The following is a 23,729-nucleotide window of genomic DNA, read 5'->3' on the forward strand; positions in this document are numbered from 1 at the left end:
ATATGACATAAATGAACTTAGGTATGAAATATAAACAGCTGCACAAACATAGAGACTTGTGGTTGCCAAGAGAGGCAGAGGGGAGAAGTGAAGGATTGGGGGTTTGGGGTTAGCAGATGCAAGCTGTTATATGTAGAATGGAAAAACAACAAGGTCCTATTGTATAACACAGGGAACTATATTCAATACAAATCATAATGGAAAAGAATATGAAAATGAATTATATATTTATAACTGAATCACTTTGCTATCCAGTAGAAATTAATACAACATTGTAAACCAACTAAACTTCAATAAAGTAATTTATAGAAACATTATTTTTGTACAATTCCATTTTATTCATTCACACGGTCATATATGGTTATAAATCATATAATTTCTAAAAGTTTGAAAAAGAAAACACTTGTTCTCTAAGACCCTAGTTTGAAGAAGAGAAAAATGTATTTACTTCTATATCAAGAAGTCTTCTCTTTTTACATATGATTACTCTTGAGAAACCTATATGCAGGTCAGGAAGCAACAGTGAGAACTGGACATGGAACAACAGACTGGTTCCAAGTGGGAAGAGGAGTACGTCAAGGCTGTATATTGTCACCCTGCCTGTTTAACTTATATGCAGAGTACATCATGAGAAACGCTGAGCTGGAAGAAGCACGAGCTGGAATCAAGATTGCCGGGAGAAATATCAATAACCTCAGATATGTAGATGACACCACCCTTATGGCAGAAAGTGAAGAGGAACTAAAAAGCCTCTTGATGAAAGTGAAAGAAGAGAGTGAAAAAGTTGGCTTAAAGCTCAACATTCAGGAAAACGAAGATCATGGCATCTGGTCCCATCACTTCATGGGAAATAGACGGGGAAACAGCGGAAACAGTGGCTGACTTTATTTTTTTGGGCTCCAAAATCACTGCAGATAAAAGATGCTTACTCCTTGGAAGGAAGTTATGACCAACCTAGACAGCATATTCAAAAGCAGAGACATTACTTTGCCAACAAAGGTCCATCTAGTCAAGGCTATGTTTTTCCAGTGGTCATGTATGGATGTGAGAGTTGGACTGTGAAGAAAGCTGAGCGCTGAAGAATTGATGCTTTTGAACTGTGGTGTTGGAAAAGACTCTTGAGAGTGCCTTAACTGCAAGGAGATCCAACCAGTCCATCCTAAAGGAGATCAGTCCTGGGTGTTCATTGGAAGAACTGATGCTGAAGCTGAAATTCCAATACTTTGGCCACCTCATGTGAAGAGTTGACTCAGTGGAAAAGACCCTGATGCTGGGAGGGATTGGGGGCAGGAGGAGAAGGGGATGACAGAGGATGAGATGGCTGGATGGCATCACCAACTCAATGGACATGAGTTTGAGTGAACTCCAGGGAGTTGGTGATGGACAGGGAGGCCTGGCGTGCTGCAATTCATGGGGTCGCAAAGAGTTGGACACAACTGAGCGACTGAACTGACTATATTCTCTGAACTAAAATTTGAAACAAAGAGATTGGCAAAAAATTTGTGCTATATCATGGTCTGAAAGACTAGATAGATAGAACTTAGGTGCTGAAACATTAGAATTCATGGAACCTAAATTTATAACAGCTGAGCATAATACTGTAACTTGTCCCTGACCTGGAAAATCTAGGTTATTAAATTATTAAGTAGCACAAGGCTTACATTCTCTATAATGTCACAGCCCTCAAGACTGTACTGGAAGTCCAGTCTTTTAGGGCCTGAGTTTCCTCCTAAAACAAGTGCAACTTTGTAAGAAGACTTTCTCCGTTTAGTTACTAGATTTTTCCTGATGTATTTAAAGCCTAGAGGTTGTAAATCTCAAAAAGGGTAATAAAACTTGAGGATAATTAAGCATATTTAATATAGGCACACTTGCCATGTCTGGCAGGCAGGCTCAGTACTGGCTTTGGTGGTGTCCTTGGGGAGGTATGGTGGGTCACCTGGCTGCCTGTTATTGACTACTTGGCACTTATGCCGAACGCCAGGACCATTCCAGCAGCCCCATAAATATGAGAGCTCCACGGCTTTTCAGCAGGACAATTAGGGTATCAGGGTCTTGAGTTGGTCTAGACCACTGCTCCTGAACCTGGTCAAGAATTACAAGAACTACAGAAACTGGTCAAGAATCACAAGAACTGTAATTGCTTCTGACCAGGAGTGAAGTAGGGCCTCGTGGTGGTGGTGCTTGTGGGGGTGTGGGCAGCTGCTGGAAGGGCATTTTCTGCACTGGCCTGCCTGAGAGGTGAGGCCAGGAAACCCTGTTCTCCCCAACATGCTGCAGAGCCCGCCATTTGTTTTTCCTCAGGTCTGAAGTGAGTAGAATAATCTAGATTTTCTTTTCAAACCAGTCAATCCTAAAGAAAATCAACCCTAAATATTCACTGGAAGGACTGATGCTGAAGCTGAAGCTCTAATACTTTGGCCCCCTGATGCAAAGAGCTGACTCACTGCAAAAGACCCTGGTGCTGGGAAAGAATGAAGGCAGGAGGAGAAGGGGAGACAGAGGATGAGATGGTTGGATGGCATCATTGACTTACTGCACATGAGATTGAGCAAATTCTGGGAGATAGCGCAGGACAGGGAAGCTTGGCATGCTGCAGTCCAAGAGGTCGCAAAGAGTCAGACAAAACTGAGTGACTGAACAACAAAATTTTTCTTTTACTATGTATGTGGGTGTGATTTATCAAAAGAAACTCGTTTAGAGGCAAAAGTGCTTGCACCTGACATCAACTTTGAGCATTGAAAATTCATTTTTAAAGGATCAATACTAAAATGAATGCATAATATATTACTTTTTAAAGTACAGCTCCAATCTCAAAACCTATACACATATGCATATATACCATGAACATATGAAAAAAAAATATATACACACACACACACACACACACACTTTAGGGCACAATTTGATTCTCATGGATTCATCTGGTGAATTGAAAACAGGCTGCACGCAGCCCCGGCTCCCTAAATGGGAATCAAGGTAAAACTGTCACCTGTGGTCTTCACAAGTTTTCCACAGTGTTTTGAAGGCATGGAGTGTTTTCAAGAGTGGGTTCAGAATTGACTAACATTTATTGAGAGAACTCCGGGCCCAGGTTCTGTGCTGTTTTACATATGCAGTGCCATTTAATCTTCACAGCAATAACAATCTATCTGTCTCTAAATCTATTATTTCCAATTGGCAGTTGAAGAAGGGCCTCTCAAGTGATAACCTTAAACTCAAAAGAAGTGGCAGAACTGCTATTTTAAGTCAGGTCCTCAGGTCCTCTTACCAAGCCAGGTCTCTATTCCCTGATCCACACTGCCCCCTACAGGCCAGACAGTAACAGTATGGGAACCAATGGGGGAAAGTGGGTGTGGCCAGGAAGGAAGGCCCAGGTAGAGGGAATCCCTTCAAAACAAATGGGACTCAGAATGTCTTCAAACAACGAAAGATTTTTTTGTATTTGTGCAGGGATATGCTATTGATTTTTTAAAAAGGTATAAACCTAATGCTTTACAAGGTACCATTCTATAGTTTCTTTCCATGATATCCTATTGCATAAATCACAGATTTCTTAAATGTATACCTGTGGCGGATTCATTTTGATATTTGGCAAAACTAATACAGTTATGTAAAGTTTAAAAATAAAATAAAATTAAAAAAAAACAACTGGGAACTAAAAGAATAAGTATTTGGTCACATGAATTTGCTTAAGGAAAAAAAAAAACACACACACACACAAAGCATTTTCCAGTGTTGTCCTCTATGCAATAACTAATACTTTTATGGTTAAAAAAAGTTATTCTTTGCTTCTCACTTTGATACCCACAAGTTCCTTTTCTTAATAACAGCTGGTATTCAAAATTGTTATTTCTAAAACAAATTTTTCTGTTACCACATGATACACTGTGATAAAGGGCACTTAATATGCAAATTGCTAACATAACTTAATATTATCTTCCCTCCTGTTGCTCTTTAATTTGGCATTGAGCAGCTGAGGTTTGAGGTTTTAATCAAAGAGCATTGAATGAAGCAATTTATAAAATCAAATGAGCGTTCTTTTTTCAATTATTTCATTCACTGTTTATACCTACTAAATTGTAAAACAGCCCTAGAAATGCATTAATGCAATGATTATGTCTTTCACTGCTTGACCATGTCTAAATGAAGGCTTATTTTCAAGTGCTGCAATATAGTAGAACAGTAAAGCATGCAGGCTCCAGCCCAGTGAGTAACCCAAGGCAAGCTGGTTATCTCTCAAAGTCTCATTTTCATCATCTGTAAAATGGAGATAATAACAGGACCTCCTTTATATGGTCATAGAGACAATTAAAGGAAATAATCCACAGAAAGCATTAGCGAAGTGCCTGGCATACAACAAGTGCTCAGTTCTTACTAAGATGATGAATTTGAGAGCTCATACAGAAACATTACTGTCGCTGTTTAATTTACAGCCGAAACATTCTAAGAACTGTATTAACTACATGCTTGGCCAAAAGAGAACAGGAGCATGCAAAAGCATCATTCTCAGCTCAGCACAAGGACTACCCCGGATCAGGTTTCTGGCTTCCCATGTAGCACATGCCCAGAGGAGACAGCTAGGATGAACAGTAATTGCAGTTATTATAGGCATGGGGGCGGGTGAGCAGCTGGCAAGGCCCACAGGTTAGGCAAGGGCAGACTGGCCTCCAACTGAGGCTGTGCTAGAGGTTAGTAGAGGCGTAGAAGGAAACAGGCCGCTGATCAGACTGGAGAAGACAGACAATGGTCTCGACAGCAACAGTGACAGATCAAGCCCAGAGGAAGAGGACTGCGGTTCAGCAAGATGAGAGGATCCAGCAGGAGTCAGGGGCCTGGGAAAGCCCCTGGGGAGACACCTCAGTGACAGAATTTGACTTGGACCAAAGGTTTCTAACCCTGAAGTTCCGAAGGACTTTCTGATTATTTGAAAAAGCTCTTCTCTTTATGACAGGCTTAGCCAAGGTGAGCTGGGGGTCATCCTTATCCTGTCCATAAACTTGAGGTCTACTCATCAGAGGGTGGTAAAACCAAGTCTTCCTATCTGCTCCCCTGATAGGGTTCATATATGAACCCAGTGGGTCTGGCAGGTCAGTCAAGGTAGAGCAAAGTCATTTTCTTTTCATGGGACTGTCACCAACAAAAGATGTTGGAATGAATGAATCTTTTTGAATGAAGCCTCAGCAAAGGGATAATCATGGAAGATAAAACAACCTTTAGTTATACCAGTTCCAAACAATGAAGCATAAAGTTTTAAACAATAATGGCTTTGGTATTTTACCTGCCTGACAAATGAGAGACTTGGGAATGTGCCAGCATCTTATATTTTCATGTTTTATTCTGTATTTAGTGTCACACCATTGCCATCATCAATACCAAAGTTGTTCTCATAGTCAACATTAGAATTCTGGGCAGCATCTGCTTGCTTTCTGAAGCTAATTCCAGTAATGATTTTTGAAAGTCTGCTTTGATTTTCAGTGTTTGTAGGCAGTCAGGAGTGAGCCAGACTCCCACACAGGAAATAGAGTCATCTTTGTCCCATTGGCACAGAGCTAAGGCATGATGACATGGTGGTGGAGCAGGGTGCCACTCTCAATTCAGTCTGACACACCTTATGGGAAACCAAATTGCTGGGCACACCAGAAAGGGAAAATCTCCGCTACTAAGAAACCTCAGGGCCCCTGGAGTCTGCTGCTGCTGCTGCTGCTGCTAAGTCGCTTCAGTCGTATCCGACTCTGTGCGACCCCATAGACAGAAGCCCACCAGGCTCCCCCGTCCCTGGGATTCTCCAGGCAAGAACACTGGAGTGGGTTGCCATTTCCTTCTCCAATGCATGAAAGTGAAAAGTGAAAGGGAAGTCGCTCAGTCGTATCCGACTCTTAGCGACCCCATGGACTACAGCCTACCAGGGTCCTCCATCCATGGGATTTTCCAGGCAAGAGTACTGGAGTGGGGTGCCATTGCCTTCTCTGACACGGAGTCTAGGCTACATTAAATAAGGCAAAACCATTAGCAAAGCTGTGCAAAGATAGACTTAAACATAATGACCAACGAAGGGGAAGAACATGCATTTTAGGCACAAAAACACTTGAGGTGCTAGAATCAAAATGGTGCAGCAGCATAAATATAAAGCAAAGATAGATTCTTCCAGAATTTCAATAAGCCAAAAGGTTAACTATCCTAAAGCAATACTAAAACCATCAGGGATTTCTAGACAGTTGATATTGTCTGGAATTAGGGCTGAGAAAGCACGAAGGTGGTGGTAAACTCAAGCCTTTTAACTCCGGGGCAGAGTGATTTCTCATACTCAGTTTCCATCACTCAGATCAAGGCTTCCGAGTCGTTTACTTTGTACCTTCTATTAACATTCACAGCGAAGGTATGCTAAACACTCAATTTTCACATTCTTTTTCACTGACAAATCAAGAATTAAATACAAACTTTGCTAAACGCAGACATTTTCCAAAGTGGTTCATGAGCGCCCTCTAGTGACGATGAGGCCAGTTAAGACAACACATGCCCCCTACCAAAACTGTCTTTAATTCACCGTATTCCATTTCTAATGCCAGCTAAAAGTAGATCTTCTGCCACCGTTATTTGCACAGCCATAAACTTAACTTGCTTCTCTCTTTAGAATCCGTAACTAGATAAAGCCATTTATTAAAGAATATGCAATGCAATCATCTGAAAACATTTCAAAATACCTTTGCTTGATCCCCATGTGAATGCATTGTTTTGGCTGTTGGGAAGCATTTTTACAACCAAATAAACTTGATTACAAAGTAGTCAAGGATGATTTTTAAAAAAATAACAATACACGTGTATAGTTCATTTCTCTTCCTATTTCAGTACTCCAGTGACTATGGTAACTGATCACAATGGCTAAATCCACACAACTCTGTTACAATTGCCTGATCGTTTATTTCCTTATACATTTGTGTTTGTTTTTTTTTTTAAACAGAGGCTTCCCTCAAATTCCTCCATTCCTCAACCCTGTACTCCAGAGTTCTTAAACTAGTGGACCTGGGAAAATTGTGGTCTGCAGGCATGGTCTATTTACATTTAAAATTTTCTTACTGGTTGCCAACATTTAAAAATCTTCTGAAGAAGGAAAATGATCTCTGGCAACACTTGGCAACATACTTCCAGGAGCCGGGGGAAGTGTGTGTGTGTGTGTGGGGGGGTGTCCCTTTAGATGAGCCAGTCACAACTCTCCCCATCAGTCACATGGGTTAGTTACCCAGCCCTGAAAGCCTTTAAGATGCAATCTCTGAATCCAAGACCCCTTTCAGTTCTTCTCCTGAAAGTTCTCTTTAAAATCCCAGTAACCAAGCTAATCTATCCTATTTGTGCCACAAAAGGCTGCCAACAGCACAGATTAAAAGGAACACACTATCATCAAGAAAAGTAAAAAGTAACAGAGGAATGCCAACACACAAATGCATAGTTTAGACTGATTTCAAATGCAGTCAATTCCCTAAGCCTTGATAAAGTTCTCTTTGCCTTCATGACCCACATCTTTGTTTGAGATGACAAAACCCTCACCATAGCAAACAAGCAACTTGTAGATCACAAACCACCTGCTCACATCCCCAGATTCCTCTCTTGGAGCCAAAGCCCTGGAGACCAGATGACTGGCCAACCAAGTCATGAGAAGGACATGTGCACTCACGGGTGTGCTGCTATCGGAGAAGGTGTTCATGCTGACAGAGCTGCTCAGCTTGTCCGAGGACACGGAGGGCGGGGAGGGGCTCCGCTTCTCCGGGGGCTCCTGCCGCTGCAGGTATTCACGCCATGCTCGCTGAATGCTGCCAAAAACAAACAAAAAGCACAGGCACCGTCACTCCAGTCATAGACTCAGACTCTGACAAGCACGAGGAGTCCAAAGGAATTGACTTGGACCAGGAACCTCAAGCACACAGAACGTGACATGGGAAGTCAGAAGACCTGGACTGTCTGTGTTATTGGTTTGACTTTCACAAGCCTACCTGAACTAAACCAGTCTATAAGAAACAACTTAGTCAGAAAAAGTCATCCGTCAAAGTGCAATCAGTTTGCACATGTAAATGTACATGCTTTGACTTACGGGACACAAAACCTTTCAATTTCTCATCACTTTTTCAAGTGAGAATAATAAATTATTGTTGAAAAAACTGTTCTGTGCCAGGGTCAGCACTTGGCTCTGGATAGAGGAGACAGCACAGCCCTAGGGGGGCCATTCACATAGACTTCAAGGTGAAGGGTGTTCCATGATGTTAGATGGTATAATCTATGTGACCAAATGCATTGGCTCTGCTCTGGGACAAGACAGGCAAGTGCCCTGTGGTCATGGATTTTACATACTGTGGAAGGAAATCGGTAGTGTATGATGAATAAACAAAGACGTGGACAGAGAAGACAAAAATATTTCAAACTGTTATGTACTATTCAGAAAATTAACTCATGATTAGGTGGCTTCTTGACATTTCACCCAAGGAAGTTTTTTATGTCCTGTGGTTAGTAACTCTCAAAAAGAGTCATCTTCTGATCTGAATAATAGAAACTGCTTCTTCATTCTTGCCTGGAAAATCCCCTGGAGGGAGGAGCCTGGTAGGCTACAGTCTATGGGGTCGCAAAGAGTCAGACATGACTGAGTAACTTCACTTCCCTTCACTTCTTCATGAAAGCTAAGTGACTTTTCTCCATTTGGACTAGTTTCTAATCTTTGAAGAGATTAATATCTAGATTTTCACATGTGACCAGGGAACAGAATCTATTTTCTCCTGGGAGTTGCTAGACATGAACACCAGTTGTCGGGATTCAGCTTTTTAAAATAGTTTTAAATGGCTGTGCTGATTCTCTCATGATCTCTTCTCAACTCCTGGAAGCATTTGATCTTTTTCAATTCTTCCACATACAACCAAAGTCACTGAAGGTGTTTTTGTATAAACAAACATTTGTTTTCATTTGGCTAGAATAGTTCAGAGACTGTCCATTCTCAATAATCAGAGGACATAAAGAACACATAAACATTTGTATGTGTTCCCTCATTTATTAAGGCTTTGTGAGTTATAATGTTCAAGGAAAAGTCCAGACGCTACAGTGAAACAACCCTGGGATCAGAGGCCAATTTTCCCTGAAACTATGAGCTGCTGGGGCCCTTGGTCATACATGGTCAGTTTTCTTATTTAATGTCTTCTCAAAATATACCCTTATTTATTTATTTTCCTTTGGTTTAAAATTTTAAACAGGATCTCAGAAAGACTCCTGTAAGATTAAGAGGGTCCTGTAAGGGTGGCTGAGTGTGGTAATCCTATTGTTTCTTCTGTGATCCATTTTACTAAGGGAGTATCAAATGTTTGGCAGCTAATTTCCATGTCATCCAAAGTGCCTGAAGCGCTGGGCAACTGCCAGAGCACTGCTGAAAAGTTCTGCCACTTTTGGACACCTACAGCTTGCAAACCTGTCCATCAAGGACTTAAAAGCATGTGATTTTTTAAAAGTAACTTAAAAAATAGAGAATACTGACAACTCATAGGATACCCACACGTTTATAGGACATGAAGTATTCCTCTCTCCAAGCCCCACTTTTTAATTGCCTTGGTTATTCAGAAAATATAGAAAGAAGATATAGTAGCCTTTTGAGAAGTTGGGCTTCCCTTGTGGTTCAGCTGGTAAAGAATCCACCTGCAATGCGGGAGACCTGGGTTCAGTCTCTGGGTTGGGAAGATCCCTTGGAGAAGGCAAAGGCTACCCACTCCAGTATTCTGGCCTGGAGGATTCCATGGCCTGTATAGTCCATGGGGTCTCAAAGAGTTCCAGAAGACTGAGCGACTTTCACTTTGAGAAGTTATATTTTAGCTTTATGAACAGCAGGGGGCAGCATGACACCTTCAAAAAAAAAAACAAAACAAAACACTGCTGGACAAAAACCCAGGTGAGATCTGCAAAGAATTTAAAGCATTTTCTTCTCCCATGTAGTTCTATGGGATCTGGAAAATGACATACCAGTTTTCCTTAAGTCGAAGACTAAGAAGACAGTATTCTTCCCTTCGAAGTGGAAGCATATCCTCTTCTTTTCTTAATTGATAAAATGTGACATTTGTTGTTTGTTGTTTATTCTCTAGTTAGTATCCAACTCTTTGTGACCCCATGGACTGCAGCACACCAGGCTTCCCTGTCCTTCAATATTTTCCAGAGTTTGCTCAAACTAACGTCCAATGAATAAGGGATGCCATCCAACCATCTCATCCTCTGTTCAGTTCAGTTCAGTTCAGTCGCTCAGTCGTGTCCCACTCTTTGCAACCCCATGAATCGCAGCATGCCAGGCCTCTCTGTCCATCACCAACTCCCGGAGTTCACTCAAACTCACGTCCATTGAGTCGGTGATGCCATCTAGCCATCTCATCCTCTGTCGTCCCCTTCTCCTCCTGCCCCCAATCCCTCCCAGCATCAGGGTCTTTTTCAATGAGTCAACTGTTCACATGAGGTGGCCAAAGCATTGGAGTTTCAGCTTCAACATCAGTCCCTCCAATGAACATCCAACACTGATCTCCTTCAGAATGGACTGGTTGGATCTCCTTGCACTCCAAGGGACTCTCAAGAATCTTCTCCAACACCACAGTTCAAAAGCATCAATTCTTCGGTGCTCAGCTTTCTGCACAGTCCAACTCTCACATTCATACATGACCACTGGAAAAACCATAGCCTTGACTAGACAGACCTTTGTTGGCAAAGTAATGTCTCTGCTTTTGAATATGCTATCTAGGTTGATCATAACTTCCCTTCCATGGAGTAAGCATCTTTTAATTTCATGGCTTCAATCACCATCTGCAGTGATTTTGGAGCCCCCCAAAATAAAGTCTGACACTGTTTCCACTGTTTCCCCATCTATTTGCCATGAAGCGATAGGACCAGATGCCATGATCTTCGTTTTCTGAATGTTGAGCTTTAAGCCAACTTTTTCACTCTCCTTTTTCACTTTCATCAAGAGGCTCTTTAGTTCCTCTTCACTGTCTGCCATAAGGGTGGTGTCATCTGCATATCTGAGGTTATTGATATTTCTCCTGGCAATCTTGATTCCAGCTTGTGTTTCTTCCAGTCCAGCGTTTCTCATGATGTACTCTGCATATAAGTTAAATAAGCAGGGTGACAATATACTGCCTTGACGAACTCCTTTTCCTATTTGGAACCAGTCTGTTGTTCCATGTCCAGTTCTCACTGTTGCTTCCTGACCTGCATATAGGTTTCTCAAGAGGCAGGTCAAGTGGTCTGGTATTCCCATCTCTTGAAGAATTTTCCACAGTTTATTGTGATCCACACAGTCAAAGGCTTTGGCATAGTCAATAAAGCCGAAATAGATGTTTTTCTGGAACTCTCTTGCTTTTTCCATGATCCAGCGGATGTTGGCAATTTGATCTCTGGTTCCTCTGCCTTTTCTAAAACCAGCTTGAACATCAGGAAGTTCACGGTTCACATATTGCTGAAGCCTGGCTTGGAGAATTTTGAGCATTACTAGCGTGTGAGATGAGTGCAATTGTGCAGTAGTTTGAGCATTCTTTGGCATTGCCTTTCTTTGGGATTGGAATGAAAACTGACCTTTTCCAGTCCTGTGGCCACTGCTGAGTTTTCCAAATTTGGTGGCATTTTGAGTGCAGCACTTTCACAGCATCATCTTTCAGGATTTGAAATAGCTCAACTGGAATTCCATCACCTCCACTAGCTTTGTTCGTAGTGATGCTTTCTAAGGCCCACTTGACTTCACATTCCAGGATGTGATTATCTTGGTCATGAAGATCTTTTTTGTAGAGTTCTTCTGTGTATTCTTGCCACCTCTTCTTAATATCTTCTGCCTCTGTTAGGTCCATACCATTTCTGTCCTTTATCAAACCCATCTTTGCATGAAATGTTCCCTTGGTATCTCTAATTTTCTTGAAGAGATCTCTAGTCTTTCCCATTCTGTTGTTTCCCTCTATTTCCTTGCATTGATCACTGAGGAAGACTTTCTTATCTCTCCTTGCCATTCTTTGGAACTCCATAGCCCCTTACTATTCCTGCCCTCAATCTTTCCCAGCATCAGAATCTTATATATATAAATGCCTTTAAAATAGGCATTAAAATCATCTATTGGTATAAGCCCACTCACTTCCTTAATTAAAAAGCTATTTCAATTTTTGAATATTTACCTTATTATCCTGTCTACATATACGAAAACAGTTTTACTTAGTCGAAAGCATATTATATTTCGTTCTTTTTTCTTTAAATTTAGGGGTCAAAAATGAAAGGCCAGTCACATCACTTTAGGCTGCTATTCTAAATTGCTACACTATTTCTTTTGAATGGTAGAGCCTTGCTATTATTACTCTCTAGATCATAGAAAAGTATTTACATCATACATTTACTCCTCTTTGCACTGATACGATGTTCATAGATTAAATTAGTCTAATATTAGCCCTCAGAATACCATCTCTAAATGTTATTTTACTGTAGGAGAGAATTAAAATGCAGAGGCCTTTGTCCCTTGGTCAAAGGGAATGACTTTCACTCTCTTATTCCAGCTTTATCACAATTCCTACTCACAAGTCTCCTTTACGGCTGCAGTGGAAACCCTGAACACCAACTACCTTGACATTTTTACTTCTGAAACTAAGCAATACCATCAATATAATGCTTTAAAAGCTGGTTGCAGAGAGGGAGCACTCTCTGTGTGTTCCCATATGTTGAATTATAAATAAAGTGTAGAAATTTACTTCAAAAGAGATGATAAATACATTTTTCAATTTCTTTGCCAGCTCAATTCCAATTTATCTTCCCTTGTCTCAGGGATGGCATAATCATCTGCCTCTACCCTACCTCGTCAGTTTCACAGGGCGGTGCTTCTCTCCCACACTCACAGGTACTTGGGGACTCACAGCCTGGGCAGTTCTGGTCATCTCTGGATGTCCTTACAGAGAAGAGCAGCAGAGAACACTCTGAGAGTTGGGATGCTTAGAGGAGGTTCGAGGGAGTCCTGGTTTTCAAGGATGGATGGGATTTAGACTGCTAGGGAGGAAGAGGAAAAGACCTTGGACAAAGGCATGGAGGTGAAGGTACCTGGTAGGATGCAGGAGGATCCCAGAAATGATGGCAGAGCATAAGGTTATGAAGATAGGAGGAGGATCCCGATGTCGACGGGGTCAGGTGGGGGCAAGACTGGGCAATACCTGCCCCTTGTGAGGGGGAATCCCCCATCAAGGCACAGTCTGTAGTTACCGGACCTTTTCAAAGGCAGTCAGAAATCTGGATTCTTGTGTAAAACTTACTAAATAATTAAAAAAATACTTTATTACCCAAAGTAAGTGGAATTTGAGGATGAGAAAAGAGGGCACTATCAAAGAAAACACAAGTCTAAGTATCTTAGGAAATGATTTTATACAGCTCTTTTTGTGTGCATTCTCCCAATCAGCCCTACCACATGTGGGCTGTCGGGAAGGCTCCACTAATATTATTATTATCATAGTGATAGGTTTTGCCTGCCCAACATTAACTTCTCCTTCTCTTGGTTCCAGCACCCATTTCTCCACGGGGACCCACCAACCCTCAACCAGTGAGCTATGGATGAGGCAGATCCCACCCCTCCATGGTAGAGAGCAGCTTGTGTGCCAGACTGAACACCCAGAGGGCAGCGATTGGTTCACAGAAGCTCACATGGCTCAAGCCAGGCAACAAGAGGCTACAGAAAGAGAAGCCCTCTCTTGCACCTGGAGGTTTGCAATTGGTGACCTTGAGCTATCCATGACCAGTTTGCCACAATGCTGGGAGAGAATGAAGGGAGAAGAGCTTACAGAAGACAGAGATGCCTGGTGACTGTGCCCCCTGGGTATTTATGTTAGGTAATATAATAAAAATCTCTTTTATATATATATAAGTTAGTCTGAGTTGAGTTTCTGTTACTTGCAACTACCAGTTTCTATGTATTAGATGCAACAGCCCCCTCTCCCAGTCTTGAAGGGTTGGCTTGTGTAGGAGATAAACCTTTTCACTCAACCTTGCCCCAGATCTTGGTTGTCTCCCAAGCTTCTGTTTATCCAAACAACCCATTTCATTTTTAATAACTCCCAATAGCTAAGGGTGTGCCCACGCAGGAGATGTGGGTTCAATCCCTGGGTCAGGAAGATCCCCTTGAGGAGGAAATGGCAACCCACTCCAGTATTCTTGCCTGGAAAATCCTATGGACAGAGGAGCCTGGTGGGCTACAGTCCATGGGGTTGCAGAGAATCAGACATGCCTGAACAACTGAGTACGCACACACAGACCAGTGACTGCCACAAAGGGGGGGGATCTCAGTCAGCACCTAGATTTGGACTCATTGGAAGCTAGACCCTCAGGAAGCAGCTTTCAAAAAAGTACAAATATACACAGTCTTGTGGGACCATAAGCACAAGCCCTGCCGGCCTCCAGAGCCAGGAAGGGATCAAGGGGTAACATTCCCTGGATGGCAGTCACAATAACCAGGGTGTGCATACTCAATTGCTTCAGCCGTGTCCCACTCTTTTGGGACCCCCATAGACTGTAGCCCACCAAGCTCCTCTGTCCATGGAAATCTCCAGGCAAGAATACTGGAGTAGGTTGCCATGCCCTCCTCCAGGGGATCTTCCCAACCCAGGGATCAAACCAGAGGCTCCTGAGTCTTCTACATTATGGGCAGATTCTTTATCCACTGAGTCACCAAGGAAGCCCAATATCCAGGGCACCAGATGTAAAAACTGGGGTCCCAGACACTCACAAGAGCTCCTCTTCAAGAGACGCTGAAGCTTTGGAGTATGGCCGAGGGGCAACTTGAAGATTAGTGCCCACCTCCCAATGTCTCAGGAAAGGTTTACAGTCAGCCCTTAGATGTGCACTTAATTAGAAGCCTCCTGTTTCACATCAAGACTGAGCTCTTGGGTCTGCTCCCTCTCGCTGTGCCCTGGAAGTGGTAACTGTTTATAAGAACACTTTCTCCATTGGTTGTGGTCCATATTCCTACTCCTCTTCTATAAAAGAGAGCATGTGTGCTGGGGCTGACCAGCTTTCAAATCAGCAAATGAGTTCTTTGACATGAAGTCTGGGCACTTTTTTAAAGGATGCTTCTGTGCTGAGCCCTGGAGTGGGTGAATCTGCACGCAGGCTCTTTAAGAGAGGTTCCTCAGTTCACCATAACCTCTAGGATCTCGTGAGCATGAGCCAAATGGTCCTCAAAGCCCAATGCTTGGAGGACTCATCTCTTAGGGGCCAGTCATGACAGTTGGGGTGTTCAATGCAGAGTATAACTCTTTGTCTCCTCAGAGAGAAGCGCAAGATTTTGAGTGCACTCCCAAATAGGAGTCATCACACCAGCATTTCATGGAGAGATTGTCTCAGCCTTTCCTATCCACTTTGATGTGGTTTCCCTCTTGTCTGCCCAATATGAAGGGGTCACTCCACCAGTTTTTAATTTTCCCCCTGAGAGGGAATTGTTCCATTCGTAGTTATGGGTTCAGTGTGTCTGTGGGAGGACATAGTTCAGGATCTTTGTGTGTTGATGTCTTGAAACAAAACCTCGTGGAAACTAAACATGTTTGTACATGCTTAGTCACTCAGTTGTGTCTGACTCTTTGCGACCCTTAGGGACTGTAGCCCTCCAGGCTCCTCTGTCCATGGGATTCTCCAGGCAAGAATACTGGAGTGGGTTGCCATGCCCTTCTCCAGGGGATCTTCTCAACTCAAGGATTGATCTTGGATCTTGTGCATTGCAGGCAGATTAGAGTGATGTAGGTTCTTGCTCAGTTTTACTTCTTATTAGCTGTGGCCTTGGGAAAAGTACTCAACTTTCAGGCCTACACTTTGCTGATGCACAAAATGGGAACAACAATAATGTTTCCATATTCTTGCAAGGAGTCAAAGATATGGTATTTATATTTACGTCACTTAGCCCCAAACTTGACAAATAGTGGTTCTAGATAAATCACTATAATTACTTAAGAAAACCAGACACTTTCAAATATTTTTAAGTAATAGGTGCAAATCATAAGGGCTTCCCTGGTGGCTTAGTGGTAAAGAAACTGCCTGCCAATTCAAGAGGTTCAAATTCCGTCCCTGGGACAGGAAATCCCCTGGAAGAGGAAATGACAACCTGCTCCAGTATTCTTGCTGGGAGAATCCTATGGACAGAGGGGTCTGGTGGGCTGCAGCATATGATATACTGGATTTCTGAGGATCTTTACAGGAAATATTTTATTAGCCCAATTTGATATAAAAATATGTTTAGAAAAGGTACAATTGCATGGGGAAGACACATGTAAATGTTTTTCTTAGATTTTTGCATTGAAAGCTCACTACGATCTTTTAAGATATGGTTCGTGTTCTCATTTTATAGAAGAATGCAGTGAAGGCCCAGAGAGGCAAGCAATGCTCCCAAGGTCACTCAGCAGACAAGGAGCAGGGCTGGGATTTGATCGTAGGGTGCTCTAGCTTCAAAGTCTGCTCTCTCAACCGCTCATCCCTCATGGCTTCTTTTAATGAAATTTAAACAAAATGCTAAAGCTGAAATTCCAGTACTTTGGCCACCTCATGCGAAGAGTTGACTCATTGGAAAAGACTCTGATGCTGGGAGGGATTGGGGGCAGGAGGAGAAGGGGACGGCAGAGGATGAGGTGGCTGGATGGGATCACTGACTCGATGGACGTGAGTCTCAGTGAACTCCGGGAGTTGGTGATGGACAGGGAGGCCTGATGTGCTGCAATTCATGGGGTTGCAAAGAGTTGGACACGACTGAGCGACTGAACTGAATTGAAACAAAATTTTGACAAATTGATAGGCAGTACTTTCAAACAAAGGCACTTCGGGTTTTACTGAGATTTGAGTTTGACTTTATTTGGGGAATTGTCTTCCTTCTCAAGACTATGTCTGTCTGTCTCTGTCTCTCTCCCTTTTAGAGTCGAAATGTTATTTCATCACTAAATACAATATACTAATAAAAAGTAAGGAGAGGAATTGAACATATTTAATGAGAAGACTTTTAAAAGATGATACATATTTGATAGATCTTTATGTTATTCCATCACAAAATAAACATATTGTTAAAAACATAAAGAGACAGAGCACACAGAGTTAATAAACAAGTTTTAAATGATGGCCTGTGTTCAGAAGATGCACTTTTGGTCTCATGGCAACATGCAAGGAGTGACCCTGATGTGAAGGGCAGGGATTTGAAGGGGTTTGGAGGGTCCATTTCCTTCCTCTGCAGCCGGGCCTCCCTGCTAAAGCCTGCACTTCTCTGCTGTGCACACTCATTCCCAGACCCTTGGGCAGCCTTGGCCCTAGCTCAAACCTTGTGACAACCTAGAGGGCTGGGATGGGGTGGGAGGTGGGAGGAGATGGGAGGGGACATATGTGTACCTGTGGCTGATTCATGTTGATGTATGGCAGAAACCAACATAATATTGTAAAGCAAATATCCTTCAATTAAAAACAATTTTTTAAAGAATACTTTGTGTCTTAGGGCTGCATGAGAGCGTTTGTCATGGTGCTTTCACTATGACTTTTGCTTTCACTAAGTTTTCTGACTTAAGAGGCTTTCCTTTGCTTGATCTTCCTGCCTTTCACCTCCCCAAAGTGACTTTTTATTAATAGCTGTGCAATCCTGATTGCTTTCGCCCTTTTGATGCAGTTCTTTGATCCTCCGAGTCTAAAACACAAAATTACCTCTTAACGGTGGCATTCTTGAGCCAGGGGATTTGCTCTTCCTGACATTTCCTCTAAATTCCACTCTCAGCACACTTGTTCTTTCCCCCACAGGCCTCTAATTCCTTCCAGGTGGCAAATACTTTGCATTGCCACCTACTGGTTGTGGCGGTTTAGTCTCTAAGTGAAATGAAGTCTCTTAGTCGTGTCCGACTCTTTGCGACCCCATGGACTGTAGCCCACCAGGCTCCTCCATCCATGAAATTTTCTAGGCAAGAGTACTGGATTGGGTTGCCATTTCCTTCTCCAGGGGATCTTCCCAACCTGGGGATCGAACTCAGGTCTCCCGCATTGCAGGCAGATGCTTTACCATCTGAGCCACCAGGGAATCATTTCACTAAACCTCCTAGCAAAGCAAGGTTCCCCCAAACTACTATTAATTAAATGAACAGGAGTCTAGATTTTTGTCTTTTTCTTTAAGGCCCCTGACGAGACCTATGGTGTACTTTCCTGACTAAGCACTAAGTCTCTAAGTCATGTCTAATTCTTTATGACCCCGTGGACTGCAGCTTGCCAGGTTCCTCTGTCCATGGGATTTTCCAGGCAAGAATACTGGAGTGTGTTGCCATTTCCTTCTCCAGGGGATCCTCCCCATTCATGGATTGAACCTGGGTCTCCTGCATTGCTGGCAGATTCTTTACCAAGTGAACCACCAGGGAGGTGCTCTTATCAAACTGCCTCCTTTTAATGTTATCCTGAGTGTGAGGGGATGACTGAGATCCTTTCCTGCTCCTTCTGACCCCCACCAGAGATTGGCCTGCCAAAGTACATCCCATCTCGGGGCTTGCAGGGGCTGGACTGTCCAGAAAACCCTACTTCTCTCTCCTCATCAGGGAGGGGATTGAAGAGTCTACAGGAAAGCAAATGTTATGATGTAGTAACCCCAGCTTCTCCTTCTCTCCATACCCCTTCTACCTGGGAAAGATAGGTTTCCAGCTGGTTCTCACCAAGAGAAGACAGACGACCATAACAGAAAGCTTGTGAAGTTTGACAGTAACTCTGGAACATGGAATAAAACATCACCTTTCATACCCAAGGCTCTGTAGGTCTAAAGGTCCCTTGAGAAGCAGGAATGGATGTATGCCAAGATATTCCTTGTTGAGAATGCCAAGGTCAGCCTGGGGAAGACCACCAGCAAAGCAAGAGACACAATGAGGGGTGCAACCTGCACCACGGGTAGGGGCTCAGGGGAGACCCAGCAACCCTTCCCACAGAGTCCCAGCTCTTTTAAGGAAAGAACTGCCTAGGGTGGGAAAGCTCACCATCGACAGGAAACCTGGAGCAGCCTTGATGTTCAGCCCTCAGAGGGTGGGAAAGGTGGCACCGGAAGGGGAGGGGAGGAGAAAGGGGGGGTGACAGGGAAAGAGAAAGAGGAGAGGGAAGGGAAGGGAAGGGAGCCGGCTGCACAGCTGTGGGGAAGATATAACGCATGTAGAGGGGAGGTGTTCAAACTGTCACGAGAGTTAAGAATTTAATAACCAGATTAGACAAGAGTCACTGAACTGGAGTCAATTCTCCGATGGGACTCAAATTCCATTATTGGGTAAGATTAAGTTTTCTCTCCCTCATCCCCCTCCACTGAGTGGAAATGGGGTTCAGAGTTATTAGAAGAGATAAAACCATTCTGTTTGCACCTCACTGAGCTGAGACTCCTCCATCATACCAGCTACACATAAAATCCCAGATTCTCAGAGCTACTGGGCTCTTAGGCACAGAGATTCTTTTTTTCCTTTGCCTGCTCCTCTCTCTGGCACCTGCCCCTCTGTCTCTACAGATTGGAGAAGATGAAAACTAAAAAAGACCAGGGAGGTTTCTTAACTTCATTTCAGCATACAAATTAATCACTTTAATTTTTCACACAGCCAACCTTCCTTTCCAGTGCTTTTTCAGTTAAGAGAACGTTATCTTAATGAGAAAATTCCTAACAATAAAGCAACCTATGTTTGGAAACTAACATCTTGTGGAACAAGGCTGACACACAGCTTACATAAAACGATTTGGAAGCCTGATTCATTATTCACTTAGTAAGTGTGACACACAGCTCCTTAGCAGGGGGCCTGACTGGTTGAGAAGCCACATCTGAACTTTACGTTGAGAGGCAGCCCTGTGTGCTCACTCAGAGGTAAGCTTTTTACTGATAACCAAGGTTAATGTAGATTTATAGGGGTGTGTATTCATATTTGCTTTTATCCAGCAGGATATTATATATCTGCATCATTTCTGTTTCAATTCCTACATTCAGCAATGGCTTACTTTTTCAAAGTTGTACACCTCAATGCTCCCCTTTTCAAGGTGACTTCTTTCCTAAAAGATTCCTCTTTGGGCTTTTTGCAAATGATCAGTGTTCCTGACCAAGCACAGACATGTTCAGATTTTCTAGATACATGCTTTTCAGAGTGTTAAGCTGTGAGTGTGTGTGTGTGTGTGTGTGAGAGAGAGAGAGAGAGAGAGAGGGAAGGAGGGAAGGAAGGTGAGGGAAAGGGGAAGAGAGAGAGAGAAAGACTATATACACTCACTGGTAATGCTCATAACTTATCCCCAAAGAAAAAATCTGAATGGGAAAGGATCACAGAGTACAAACATAAACAATTTAAAATTGCTTCTAAAGTGACTATTTGGAGAAGGAAATGGCAACCCATTCCAGTATTCTTGCTTAGAGAGTCCCATGGACAGAGCAGCCTGGCAGGCTAGAGTCCATGGGGTCACAAGAGTTGGACACGACTTAGTGACTAAACCAACCAGCCAACCAAAGTGACTATGATGGGTCCTTTCTTAATAAAGTTTTAGAAGGTTGTTATTTTGTTCTAGAATACAGCCTGTCTGTCTTAGGATCTCATTAGTTTTATTTTTGTTAACACTGAGGTGTATATACCAGTATTTTTATGCTTTAGTCACTTGCAGTAGGAGAAGGAGAATCTCATTAGGCCATATTAAGAGAGAATAAGAAAGGAAAGGACAAGAAGTGAGGAGGAAAAGGAAAGCATTTTTTCTTACAAGAGCTGGACTGGAAACAGAGGGAAGAGGGTGGAAAGTGTGTGTGTGTATGTGTGTAAAAGACATGGTCTAAGGTGAAATAAACCAAGTTACGGAGAAGAAAGGCAGTGACAAATACTAGTGAGATCTGAAGAATGTTACTTTGCCTGAAAGGGAAAAACCAAGAAACAAAGTGATGACCATCAAATACTTCCCTATGTTATCCATCAATGGTGCTGTGTGCTCAAAACAGCTTTGTTGCTACTTACAACTGGGAAGAAATACTGTGTAATATATAAATATAAATGTGAATAAATGCGTGATTCTTATACCCATGAACTCCAGAATAGTTCATAGATTAATAGAGTAAGAACTGTGAAAACACAAAAATTTTAATGTGAACTTTAAAATAACTTACATTTTCACCTTTGAGTCCAAGGGCTGTAGATTGAGGTGACACTTTTGAATGTTATTCTCCACATCCATGGCCAGTTGGTGACTACAAACAGAAATGATGCCTCAATATAAATGAATCCATAAAGCTGTCATCAATAAAAGTGCCAATTTAAGTTTAATTGACAAAGCAAGTACATATGCACTTTTGTTCATTTTATTAATACAGTCTTAAAAGTTCTGATTGATGGATAGTAGATAAATAACCATACCATAGAAAGAAAATGTGGTTTTGCCTTTTAACATTGCTTTTCTTTTTATTTCTACCACTTAGCTCAACATTCATATCTAAGGCATGTAAATCATTTACTTTACACAAAGACAAAGGCAGAATATTAGACTGTTTCAGAGGAATAAAAGCCATGAGTAGAATGTGACAAATCCCTTGGTATTGTCCAACTAGTAAGTTGTAGAGAGAGTCTCATTCATTCCCAATGGTGTCACTACCACTGAACCTTTTCTCCTTTCATTCCGTAAGCTTTTTTGGAGCTCCCACTATGAACAAAGCATCAGTCAGCCTTGGATAAAGATGGAGGAACTGTGAATATATGCCATTGCTCCTATGAACCTAGGACAATCACTGGGTGCTACAATGGTCAAGGAAGATTATAGCAGCTGTGCTGGGCCTTGAAGAATGGACAGGGATTAGTAAGTTAACATGTAAAGGTAATACCTATGAGGAAGATCCTAAAAGATGATGCTGTTAAAGTGTTGCACTCAATATGCCAGCAAATTTGGAAAACTCAGCAGTGGCCACAGGACTGGAAAAGGTCAGTTTTCATTCCAATCTCAAAGAAAGGCAATGCCAAAGAATGCTCAAACTACCAAGCAATCATACTCATCTCACACACTAGCAAAGTAATGCTGAAAATTCTCCAAGTGAGGCTTCAACAGTACGTGAATGGAGAACATCCAAATGTTCAAACTGGATTTAGAAAAAGCAGAGGAACAAGAGATCAAATTGCCAACAAGCACTGGGTCATAGAAAAGGCAAGAAAATTTAAAAAAAAATCTACTTTTGCTTCATTGACCACACTAAAGCCTTTACTGTGTGGGTCATAACAAACTGTGGAAAATTCTTCAAGAGATGGGAATACCAGACCACCTTATCTGCCTCCTGAGAAATCTGTATACAGGTCAAGAAGCAACAGGTAGAACCGGACATGGAACAATGGACTGGTTCCAAATCGGGAAAGGAGCAACTCAAGGCTGTGTATTGTCAACCTGCTTATTTAACTTCTGTGCTGAGTATATCCTGCAAAATGCCGTGCTGGATAAAACACACACTGGAATCAAGATTGCTGGGAGAAACATCAATAACCTCAGATACACGGATGACACCACCCTTACAGCAGAGAGAGAAGAGGAACTAAAGAACCTCTCAATGAAAGTGAAAGAGAATGAAAAAGGTGGCTTAAAACTCAACATTCAAAAAAAAACTAAGACCATGGCATCTGGTCCCATCCCTTCATGCCAGATAGATGGGGAAACAATGGAAACAGTGATAGACTTTATTTTCTTAAGTTCCAAAATCACTGAAGATGGTGACTGCAGCCATGAAATTAAAAGATGCTAGCTCCTTGGAATAAAAGCTATGACAAACCTAGATAGCATACTAAAAAGCAGAGGCATTACTTTATTGATGAAGTTTGTATAGTCAAAGCCATGGTTTTTCCAGTAGTCATGTATGGATGTGAGAGACCATAAAGAAAGTTGAGTGACAAAGAATCAATGCTTTTGAACTGTGATGTTGGAGAAGACTCTTGAGAGTCCCTTGAACTGCAAAGAAATCCAACCAGGTAATCCTAAAGGAAATCAATCCTGAATATTCATTGGAAGGACTGATGCTCAAGTTGAAGCTCTAATACTTTGGCTACCTAATGCGAAGAATTGACTCATTGGAAAAGACTCTGATGCTGGGAAAGATTGAAGGCAGGAGGAGAAGGGGACGACAGAGGATGAGATGGTTGGGTGGCATCACCAACTCAAAGGACATGAGTTTGAGCAAGCACTGGGAATTGGTGAAGAAGAGGGAACCCCTGCATGCTGCAGTCCATGGGGTCACAAACAGTCAGACACGACTAGGCAACTGAACTCAACTGATGAGGAAGATATTAAAATAAAGGAGTAAAATCCAAAGAAAACAAAAACACTAATTTAAAAAGATACTGCTGCACACTCCCCAATGTTCATGACAGCATTATTTACAATAGCCAAGATAGAGAAGTAACCTAAGTGTCCACCAAAAGATGAATGGATAAAGAAGATGTGGTATATACATACAATGAAATACTATTCTGCTATAAAAAGAATGACATTTTGTCCTTTGCAACAACATGGATGGACCTGGAGGGTATTATGCTTAATGAATAAGTCAAAGACATACTGTATGTTATCACTTAGATGCTGAATCTAAAACATAAAACATGAGTGGATATAACAAAGTAGAAGCAGAGGATTACAAGGTACAAACTACTCTTAATATGTACAAAGCAAATAAGCTACAAGAATATATTTTACAGCACAAGGAATATAGACAATATTTTATAATAACTTTAAATGTAGTATAATCTATAGAATTG

At 42.1% G+C, this 23,729-nt stretch overlaps 1 protein-coding gene across 1 annotated transcript in view; it reads right to left on the reverse strand.

Annotated features, from left to right (window-relative positions):
• Window positions 1–5,014: 5,014 nt before the first annotated feature.
• The window catches only part of IQCJ (IQ motif containing J), a 205,139-nt gene continuing 186,424 nt past the window's right edge, over window positions 5,015–23,729 (reverse strand). The window contains 4 exon segments of the mRNA XM_045165208.1: window positions 5,015–5,062; window positions 5,065–5,130; window positions 7,673–7,808; window positions 21,113–21,193. Of these exon segments, the coding sequence (XP_045021143.1) occupies window positions 5,015–5,062; window positions 5,065–5,130; window positions 7,673–7,808; window positions 21,113–21,193 (331 nt within the window).

The sequence above is a fragment of the Bubalus bubalis genome, chromosome 1 (assembly GCF_019923935.1).
Source record: "Bubalus bubalis isolate 160015118507 breed Murrah chromosome 1, NDDB_SH_1, whole genome shotgun sequence".
NCBI lineage: Eukaryota > Metazoa > Chordata > Mammalia > Artiodactyla > Bovidae > Bubalus > Bubalus bubalis.